General features: G+C 40.8%; 1 protein-coding gene across 1 annotated transcript; it reads right to left on the bottom strand.

The window, feature by feature from the left end:
- Positions 1-1,614: 1,614 nt before the first annotated feature.
- CCNDBP1 (cyclin D1 binding protein 1) lies at positions 1,615-11,274 on the bottom strand. The gene is made up of 11 exons (XM_037502326.2): positions 11,145-11,274; positions 10,943-11,002; positions 10,586-10,665; positions 7,553-7,634; positions 6,720-6,816; positions 6,474-6,547; positions 5,879-5,955; positions 5,290-5,570; positions 4,170-4,230; positions 2,362-2,408; positions 1,615-2,109 (listed from the first exon to the last, which is right to left on the bottom strand). The coding sequence occupies exons 1-11, from the start codon at positions 11,251-11,253 to the stop codon at positions 1,995-1,997; spliced, it is 1,083 nt and encodes a 360-aa protein (XP_037358223.1). The 5' UTR covers positions 11,254-11,274; the 3' UTR covers positions 1,615-1,994.
- Between the last annotated feature and the right edge of the window lie 60 nt (positions 11,275-11,334).

Here is an 11,334-nt window from a genome sequence, read left to right as displayed (position 1 = left end):
ACACTCATTTCTGTTACTCCAGCTTAAGGCAGCTGTGTGAAGACTAGTCGTATTAGAATGTGTCTTAGAATAAAAATTCTAGAATGTTGTAGAAACTACTAGGTTTGAGCGACAAAAGGAAGCCTTTGAAAAGGTACTTCAGATTTTGGGGGTTCAAGGTTTTTCTTAACCATTTTACTACTCACGAACATGTAAATCATTTTCATTTTTCTGATGAAGTAGGACAATGTTGCAAGAATGTCACTTAAACATGGAATACAGAAAAAGGATCAGATAAAGCCAAACTAGTAACAAAGTCTAGAAATCTAGAACTGAGGCTACCAGGAGACAGAGGGGACAGGAGAGGACAGGACAAAGTGGGGAGGGAGCACAATGGACTATGGTGGTGAACAAACTATGGCTGTTTTGGTGGTAGGTCTGGTATGGTACCACCTGAAGGAGTAAATCATATACAACATTATAAACCAATGTTTCCTCAATAAAAAAAAAAAATGGACTTTTTAGGTAATCCTAAGATTACACTGATCAGTGTTATCCCTGACCATTATCCTTAAAGATATATGATAGAGCAAAGTCATAAAATATACAACATAGAACCTAGGAGGAGAATGATATTTGAGATTCAGCTACAGACAAATATTTATCAGACTGCTATATTCATTAAGTATCCTACAATTAAAGTTTGATAACATGAATTTGTTACTCAGTAATTTGTTCTCAGTAGAGAAATACAAAAATTTAGTACATAGAAAATAGGCCCTATAAAAAAATAAGAGTTGAATTGCTTTTGTACAAAGTTATGATTTTTTCTAATTCATTGTTGTTTTGGTGCACTCTTATTTGATTTTAGTTTTTTTATATTTGTTGAAAGAATAGAATGGCACGTTATAAAAGTAAATTAAAACTCATTTGACTTAAGGAATTTCAATGCCAGTACACACTAGTTGAGCAAAAGAAAGGCTACTGTTGCTGATTATACCTAAAGAGACTAAAGGGACATAAGAAGAGTTGATGTGGTGAACTACGCTTATCCAAGGGAGAGGAGTGGATTGAAAGGTTGTGGAAACATGTGGTACATGCATAAGGCCCACATTAACTCACCAGAATACGCATCACTAGAGGTTTACCTTGCTTCTCAATATGTAACTTTCCAGGCCAATGCAAAAATATAATTGAAGTGGTGATGATTCTGCCAAAGGATTCACTAAAGAGGCCCTTAAAATTACAGAAACCTTCTTATACATTTAAAATTTTTGATTTATAAAATCTTTGTATTTACTTTTGGGGGAGACATGTAATATATAAAAGAAAACAATAATACAGTTATGTATAAGGAAAATATGTTCAATTAGGTGGACAAAAACCAAATGAGCTCCATATAAAAAAGCTTCAGAGGCATGGACTAACCTGGAATTATATTCAGAAAGATTCACTGATAAGAATAATGGTATTATATAACACGCTGAAATAGTAAGAGGGCTTTGAGTCATCTTCTCTAAACTAAGTCAAGTGTTTTTGCTTGAAATATACTTGTGATCATAACCAGATTTTTAGACCTATAAACCCAAATAAAAGCTATGTTCTAATCCCAACCCAATGAATTTCTGGTAGAAACAAACTTTGGAAGGGTACGCATTTAACCACTGGCAGGTCAACATTTTATTAAGACTCTCAACATTTTTAACAGTGAAATAACACTCTTTATTGCAAATAGGGAATAAGGCAATTTCCCCAGGAATTTCTAAAAGGCAATTCAGAAGCACAAACTCATGCGATTACCTTTTGTATCTAGCACATAAAAATAAATTTATATGGTTTATAAATAATTGCCAGTCTTGTAAAACCAACCATCTTTGATAAAGTGTCTCTTGGTAAGTATAGCCAGGAATGCCCTTTTGATTCAGGAATCATCCTAAGCCCCTTTTAAAAGCAGACATCAGATCCTACCTGTGACAGTAAGAAAAGGAAAGAGTGGTATGTATGAGCCTCAAAACTCATAATTCAAGTTCATTCTGAGTGAGCTCCTTGATTCTGTTCATGCAATGATCAACAGCGTTAACAAGTAAGGGGATCCAGCTATCTTCTGGTTGTGGGGTTACATGACTCGCTCTGTGAGAACAGGAAACAGACAGGAATTAAAATTAATATACTGTCAGGGAAAGACCTATCTTTAATAGGGAGCTCATGGAAACTATAATAAGAAAAAATCAATTTTCTATACAGAAATTCAGGGGCTCCACTATTGGAAGTCAAAAGAAAACACCATACCCACCTTCTTTCAATTTGTGAAATGGGGATTTGGGAGTTGAAAAGTGATGGAAAGAGTAAAAAAGCTACTTGGGGAGAAGTCTTCATACTCACTTTGTAATTTCAAGCGCCTTCTTTAAAACAGATACAAGTTTCGCAGACTAGAAAAGAAACAGAGAATTTATTCATGTGGAACCCTACCATGAAAACAAAAGGAAAACAAAAATAGTTTAAAAGACTCAAATAAAATTTTTTTAAAGAATCTTAGGGGAGGGCCTCCCCGGTGGCGCAGCAGTTGAGCGCTGGGTTGCGAACCTGCCCACAGCCTCTGCGGCGCCGGTTCGATCCCCAGCTGCTCCCCAGCCACCAAAGGAGAGTCCCACATGGCACGCAGACCTCTCCTGCGGCCCGCTGCTCCCCTCAGCAGTGTACTTCGGTCCTTCTGCCTGCTCTGCTCCCCGCTCTGGTGAATTCTCTCACCCTCCCACGCTTCTGACTGTACCCAGTGCATGTATAAACAAAACAAAACAAACAAACAAACAAATAAATAAACATGCCTCTATAAAATTTAAAAAAAAAAAGAATCTTAAGGGAAATATTTAAAAACAAAAATGCTGATTACAGCAATGGAGTTATGGGATTTTTTTCTATTTAGCAAAATCTTACTATCACTATAACATTTTTGTAAGGTTTTTTTTTTTTTTAAAAACATTAATTAATTAATTAATTTATTTATTTATACAAGCACTGGGTACAGTCAGAAGCGTGGGAGGGTGAGAGAATTCACCAGAGCCAGAGCAGGGAGCAGAGCAGGCAGAAGGACCGAAGTACACTGCTGAGGGGAGCAGCGGGCGGCAGGAGAGGTCTGCACGCCATGTGGGACCCTCCTCCGGTGGCCAGGGAGCAGCCAGGGATTGAATCAGCGCTGCAGAGGCTGCGGGCAGCTTCGCAACCAGCGCTCAACCGCTGCGCCACCGGGGAGGCCCTGTAAGGTTTTTTAACTGAAAACATTTCAAATAAAGGAAACAGAAAAAGGAAGCCTTCATCTAAATTTGTCTCTTCTGCTGATAGGTTAGACTATGTAGCAGAAAAAACTAATGCTCCTTTAAAAAAAAAAAATCTATGAATATAATTTTAATAAGGTAACATGAGGACGTATGTATGCCACTGATAAATAGCACATATCTCAAATTTTTATTTGGAGTAACTGAAAAGGCATATTGCTAAAGATGTTTATTAGGAAACTAATATTTTAAAAGATGAATGTAAAAAAATGCTAATACCCAAAAGGTAGATACATTTGACATGTCTAATTTCCACTATCCAATTTATCAAATATTTTTAGGGCTGATTCATCTAATTGTAAATATAAGTCACACGACAGTTTTACTTATCTTTTCAATAGCATTAGATATAAGAACTTAAGTATGAAAATAAGAGAAGTGAACTCTTGCTAGCATAAGACTCAGTACTTGGAAGAATACAATGAAATCCGATTTTTGTAAAAAGGAGCTTGACCCTTCGTGGTTAAATCACAATGTGTTTATATCAGAGCAGTATATTTCTGGGACATTTATTTCTTGCTAACCTAGAAATTAGAAACCTGTGACTTCAGGTTGAGAGAATCCTAAAGCATTGTGGTATTTTAAGACTTTCTTTTCAAAGTTGTATTTTCTAAGGTCTTTGGATTTTTTAAAATAATTACCCAAGTGGTTATGGGGTAGAGAGCACTACTAAAGCCCATGGCTATTATAACTAACTCAGTAAGTATTTATTAGCACAAACACATGTAAGATGTGTGGCATTACTATTGTGCTTGCATCCAAATGTAACTATACTCCCTACAGTTTAAAGAAAATACTACTGATTAGTGAAATTCTACCAATTAGGTCTGCATTTATTCCCTGAATGCTGGTACTTACATTAATTCTCACAGTCAGGTGGCACACAGGTGGATATATGCTCAGAGCCAAATCATCCACACTAAGGGCAGAAGGCAAAAGTAACCATTAACAAAAACAAACAAACAAAAAGCGTCCAAAGATTACCTAGATGACAGCTAGCTACTGCACAGCTAAGGATGTTACTACTAAGAAAATGACTGTCCCCCAAATACCTATCAGTTCCTTAAACTGGGCAGCCAGGCAAGCAATAAGGATTCAATTCATGTGGTATTTACTAAGCACATACATACACCTTTCACTAGGAAGCTTGAGGGGGTATCTCCCTTGCCCATAGTATGGGACATGATTAATTCAGTTAAAAATGTAAGAATCTGAAACCATCAATTTAATAATTGACACAGGTGGAGCTCACCCCTGGAGTGCTACTATATTGAGCACCACATTAATCAAGTGATCAAAATTAGCACTACCATTAACAGGACAAACTAACATCATATGCCTTCCCAATAAAAATGCAATGAGAAGCATAAAATACTCAACTGAGTGATACTCTTACCAAAAAATGTTTAACCTGAATATAATCTATAATCATGAAAAAACAATCACATGAATCTAGTTTGTTGCATATTCTATAAGACTGAATTGGATCCTTTAAAAATGTCAATATGAAAAAAAGACTATGAAGCACAGGGACTGTTCTAGTTATCCCTGTAGAGATACAACCAAATGCAATGTGAGACCTTGAAAGAAACCTGGATTTTAAAAAAAAGTCACAAAAGACATTTTAGAGAAAACTAGGGAAATCTGAATGTCAGATAACATTATGATTAATGATGTTTCATATACACATATACTGAAGTATATAGGGGTCACTGATGTCTGCAAATTATTCTCAAATGGTTCAGAGAAAAAAATGGCACATCTATCAGTAGAGAAATAAACCAACATAGGAAAAAAATGTGAGCACTAGGTGAACCTAGATGAAGACTCTATGGGTGTTCACCGCAATACTTTTCAACTTTCCTCTAAGTTTATAAACTTTTGAAACAAGAAGCTGGGGAAACACCTTGGGGTGACAGAAAAACAATGAGCTCAGAATGCTGTTGTTCAGATGTTTCTCGTGGGGAATCACACTTACCTAGGACTGATCTCATCAGAAATATCCACAATATCATCCAGCTGGGCCACCTGGTCCTTCTTCCCATTCTCTGCCACTGAAATGCGGATTTTCTTCAGGCAGGCTTTGGATGCTCTCACCAGTGCAAGGCATGGGATTAGGAGCTCATGATCTTCCTCTGACCAATATAAGTCTCGGTTGTTTGGACACCCCAACACATCATCTTCATTACTATGATTGTCAAAGTTGTTCTCCTCAGTGTCATTCAAGAGGCCAGAGTAAGGATCACATTCTTCCATGGCCTGAGATATAGATGATATAGATGAATGTTAAAAAGGGGGGAGGGAGCTATTAAACTTCCAGCATCATGTCTGAGTCATTCCAAAATCTTAGCAGCCACTTTATTAATGGCAATAGAGTTGAACAATTTCAAAAACCCTATTCTCACTCTCTTAGTCCTGTGAGGGAACAGAGAAGGGTGTCCCTAAATCACACAATTCCACATGTGGTGGAAGATGGGACACGAAAGTCAATACACAGGAAATCTCTCAATCCTCATCCACTAGTCACAGAGCTGCCTTCCAATGACCAGCAAAAACAGTCTCCTCACCTGCTCCATTTCCTCATGTGCATCCTTCACAAAATCCACACTCTTCGTCAGCATTAAAAGGGCTGCAGCCTTATTATCTATGAATGAAAATTGAAAATAAAAACCACTAGAATTAAAGGAGAAATCCAACAATTCTCCTGTCTGCAACCAACTGCATTCTCATTTGAAGGAACAGCTAAGGAGAGTCAACAAGAGTGGAAACCTAATGTAAAATTTTCTCACATTCATCCTCTGGGTTCCCAGACAGGAAGCTAAAAAGCTTTTTGCCATTTACAAAGTCACATGAGGTTTCTCATCATGGTCTTCTTGAATAACCACTATAGGTGGCTCTACACAGTAACTGCTTGAATGTGCCCCTACATACTGCTCTTGACCTATTTGTTCAACAAGAGAGCGCCACAGTATACAGGGAGTTTGAATTTAGAAGTATGAGATCAGAAAAGACTGGTGAAAGTACTAACACCTAATTTATGCTGTTGGTGATAAACTATACCTTTCCACTAGTTTAAATACACAAATGCTACAAAACTGGAAGCCAGACATGAGAGGTCTGTTTGCTTTGGCCAAAAAAGTCAATAACCCACTTCCCACTCACCTCTTGGTATCCGAGGCACCTGCTGGCATGCAACACAGACACTGTTGCAGGAAATAAGGTCACTGTTCTCGGGGCTAGGGAAAGGAATCAGTAAGAATATATCAATAACCTAGGTTCCTGTCTCCTAAAAAGCTCCTTCCTGATAGTCACTATTCTCAACTTCAGTAACTTTCTGTTTAAATGAGTTTTTCCCCTTTCTGAAGCAAGGAATCCCATTAACTGATGACCCAAGTGTGGCATCACTACCTCTGAGGTGGAGAGATGACAAGCACATCCACAAGCTGAGCCATGCCATCCATGATGTCCAGAGTGGCGCTCCGTATCAGCTTTCTCAGGGTAATTCCTACAGCCGAACCAAAAAAGTAAACAGCCTTGTTATCTTTCCAGAAAGTACCATCTGCTTTCCTGAGAGTCTAAGCACTATAGAACTTGAGGTAACGTGCACCCACATGTTTTACTGGAATGCCAATATAAAACTCAAGTATTATTTATATCCCTATGTCATTTTCTTATACCTCCCATGATTCATTAGGCTGTTCTCCAAAAGAGATCTGGAACAAAATCTTTCTGTGACATTATGTATTCATTAAGAATAGTGGTCCCTTGACATTTGTGGAGTAAACACTTGAAGTTTAAACCATTTGTGAGTCACCCTAGGATCCATGAAGCATGTGTTCATTTATAATTTTGGCATGATTATAACCAAGGCATAAACTACAGGCCGGGCTGGAGATCACCTAACCTATAAGGGAGGTCAGCAATAGGGTATGAGGAAGGTGACTGGGTCTGAGATCCAATCAGCATCTGTGGTATCTTTAGCAGGTTAGAGAGGGAAGAACCAATGAAAATTAAAAACCTTACAGTCAGGCAAGGCAGGGGAGATGAGAACACAGTATCTACTCCTTAGCACAGAGGTTTATTTATGGAGGTCATTTATTTTATAAAACCATCCTTGCTGCATATTATAGGGTAGTTACACGCTCAAGCTGAAGGAAAGGTAAAAGTTTCAGGGCTTTGGCTGACATATTAGCAAAAATTTATCCTGTAAATCGAACATGTATGCATACATAGAGGCTTACCCTGATCCTTGGGAAAGGAATAGTATACTGCAATAATTGCCTTGATAGCAGCATGGATTTGTTCACAGAACCTCTGGGTTTCCTATGAGATGATGGACCAATTTTAGAAAGAAAAAAGGAAACGGATTAGATCATCAAACATGTTCCAAAGTCCTATTGTACTGTTCTTAACACATACCAGAAGGAGTTAACTGGACACAAGATACTAAACTGATAACTCAATAAAACATGAAGAAACAAGAAAAACGTTTCTCTGATACTCTATATTCCAAGATATGCATGATCACCTCTGAGATCTTCACCGTATCTTAGACCAGAAGTTGAAAAACTTTGGCCCACTGCCAGTTTTGGTAAATAAAGTGTTACTGGGATACAGTTTATATATTTTCTATAGTTGCATTCACACAGGAGCAGAGTTGAGTAGTTGGCCTGCAGGGCCTAAAATATTTATATTAGTCTCTAGTAGAAACATAATATACCTAAAGTAATTAAAATGGACTGTGCAATGCTCAATGTTGACTATTTTCCTTTTAAGTAGTCACTGACTTTCTCTTATCTTCCTTGTCCTCATGTCTCTGCTAAATTCTGTGCCAGTGCTATTGCAGATTAATGACAGTCTATAAACTTACCAGTTTGGGGTGGATAAGTACAGTGATTGAGTGTGTTTAGAAACTGATATGGTAATAAGACATTGCCTCAATATCCAAACACATAATTTAAAAAAATACCAATCTATATGGATTGGAATGAAAAAAAAAAAAAAAAAAAAAACCTCCCAAAACACCCTTCAGTAGGAGTAATGTGCCAAGATCCTAAGATTCAAGGTTCTGCCTGACAAACTTTTATTACATTAGAAAATTCTGACTCTTTATCTATGAGTGAAACCACCATTCTGAGTATAGCCAGAAAATGCTCTGTTCTCATGGTATCTTACTATCTGTGAATTTTAGCAACAAGTCCTAAGTGTGTCTGAAAGGAGGCAGCAGATTAGAAAAATAAGGTAATATTACTATTCTCTGAAATACGTTCTTCCACAAATCTTTTAAAATGCTTTCATACAGGGCCTCCCCGGTGGCGCAGCGGTTGAGCGCTGGGTTGCGAAGCTGCCGGCGACCTCTGTGGCGCAGCGGTTCGATCCCCAGCTGCTCCCCGGCCACCTGAGGAGGGTCCCACATGGCGTGCAGACCTCTCCTGCCACCCGCTGCTCCCCTCAGCAGTGTACTTCGGTCCTTCTGCCTGCTCTGCTCCCCGCTCTGGCTCTGGTGAATTCTCTCGCCCTCCCGCGCTTCTGACTGTACCCAGTGCATGTATAAACAAAACAAACAAATAAATAAATAAAAACATGCCTCTATAAATAAAAAAAAAAAAGTGTTAAAAAAAAATAAAATGCTTTCATACAATTAGTTTTTTCATCACAGATATTTGAAGTATAGGGCGAGAGTTTATCATTTATTGTAGGTGCAGGAAAAGAACTTTTTTTTTTTCATTTTAAGACATCTGGATATCGAGACTGAGAAAGAGAATAAAACTAGTGACTATGAAAATCAAGTGATATGCCATTTTCAAATAATCTTACTCTCAAGCTAAGCTTATTTAGTTCTAGAAAAACTGGGAATAGGGCATACATGGTCACAGTCAATGTTCATTTTGTTTTATAATAAAAGGTTATTAAAAATGCATATATTCTTCGTTCCAGCAATTCTTTTTTTTTTTTTTTAAATTTATTTATACAAGCACTGGGTACAGTGAGAAGCGCGGGAGGGTGAGTGAATTACCAGAGCCAGAGCGGGGAGCAGAGCAGGCAGAAGGACTGAAGCACGCTGCTGAGGGGAGCAGCGGGCGGCAGGAGAGGTCTGCGCGCCATGTGGGACCCTCCTCCAGGGCCGGGGAGTAGCCAGGGATCGAACAGGTGCTGCAGAGGCTGCGGGCAGCTTCGCAACCCAGCGCTCAACCGCTGCGCCACCGGGGAGGCCCCGTTCCAGCAATTCTACTGGATTTTTTTCCCCCAGGTTCTGCCTGACAAACTTTTATTACATTGGAAAAGCAACACTAGACACTTGATCTTGCAAAATAAGCTCTGACCAATTATAAACTTTTTAATTTGCAGGGCCTCCCCTGGTGGCGCATTGGTTAAGCACTGGGCTGCGAAGCTACCCACAGCCTCTGCAGTACCGGGTTTGATCCCTGGCACCTGGCAAGGGTCCCACATGGCACGCAGACCTCTCCTGCCGCCTGTTGCTCCCCACAGCAGTGTACATCGTCGGTCTGCCTGTTCTGTTCCCCACTCTGGCTCTGGTGAATTCTCTCACCCTCCTGCGCTTCTGACTATACCCAGTGCTTGTATAAATAAATAAAAATCTTAAAAAAAAAAACTTGCAAATTATGATGTTAATTATTTTAAAAAGGTCCAGAAAAATGTTTATGGTATCTTTTTTTTTTATAAAAAGCACATATGTATAAATAAATATGTGTATGTATAGCATATGCGTTGAGTAATACAAAAGGAAAAGGGGAGAGGCGACAAAAATGAGGAATGGAGAGGGAAGACAAAAACTTTTAGCACACATAACTTTGTTATCGTTTGAATTTTAACTATCCATATTACTGATTAAATATTTTTAAAATTCAATATAAAAAGGGCTTTATGTAGTGCAGCAGGAAAGATGTAGCTTAGACATCAGATAGGCTCTAATTTAAATCCAACCTCCACTGTTTATTACCTTAACCCAAGCCTCAGAACCTGCTCATGGTATGTGAAAACCCCTAGTAAACAGCAAGTGCTTAAAAAATAATTACAAGAAAGGAAATAACCAGGAAGAACTTCAGACTGAACTAATACATTTATAGGGCCTGCCTAGTTCTTGTCAGGCACTGCACTGGGCAATTGGTCGTCACACTCCTGAGAAGCCCGAACAATCTCATTTGACAGATGAGGAAAATAAACCACCTGGCTTTAGTGTGAAAGTGGAAGGAAAATGCGGGAGTTCCCAGGGAACAGAGGCAGCCCAGGGACTCCTGGAAAGCAAAGCCCACCTGTGGAGACGGCAGGGGGAGTCGAGAGAAGACAGCGGTGAGCGTCGTGGCCTCCTTCGACACCACCACGGCGGCCTCATCTAAGGGGTGACGAGAGGCTGGTGTTAGTGCCCAAAGGACGGGCTGCAGCCGCCTGCCGGGCTCTAAGCCAACGTGTTCCCTCGCCACCCCCGCCGGCCGGGTCTCAGAAAACACCCTCCGACGATGACTGTTTCACGCTTCAGCCTCTGAGGTGCCGAGGACGGGCGGGGTGAGGTAACCCCACAGAGAAGGCGCCGCCGCGGGGGGAGCGAGAGGGAGGAGGAGGGGTCGGGACGCTGGGGCGAGAAGCGGGAGGCGGCGACGGCAGGCACTCACTGAGGCTTCTCCAAAACGTCTCCCGATTAAACTCCTTGGTGGTCTCGCGGGCTTCGCCGACTAGCGAAGTGGCGTGAGGACGGAAGCAAGAGGAAGAGCTGAGGTGAGCGGGGCCACCTGCGCCCCAGCCCTCCGCCCGCCCCCGCCCCGGCCGCACCCACGCTGGGCCTGGGCTCTGCCCGTCCCCACCGCGCCAGCTCACCCCGCACTCCCGACATGAGCAGCCGCAGCGCGACTGCCAAGTGCCGGAGCTGCTCCAAAGGCGGCGCCAAGCCGGGCTGAGCGGCCGCAGGGCCAGCGGCGCTCGCCATCACAGAGGCTCGCCCGGCGCCCGGTCACGGCAGCCACCCCACTTCCGGCGTCAGCGACTCGGCGCTCGCTTCCGGCAACAA

This window comes from Talpa occidentalis, unplaced genomic scaffold, assembly GCF_014898055.3.
Source record: "Talpa occidentalis isolate TD23 unplaced genomic scaffold, MPIMG_talOcc4v2.1 talOcc4.11, whole genome shotgun sequence".
Lineage (NCBI taxonomy): Eukaryota > Metazoa > Chordata > Mammalia > Eulipotyphla > Talpidae > Talpa > Talpa occidentalis.
Note: the sequence above shows the minus strand (reverse complement) of the source record. Positions and strands in the feature narration are given on the sequence as shown.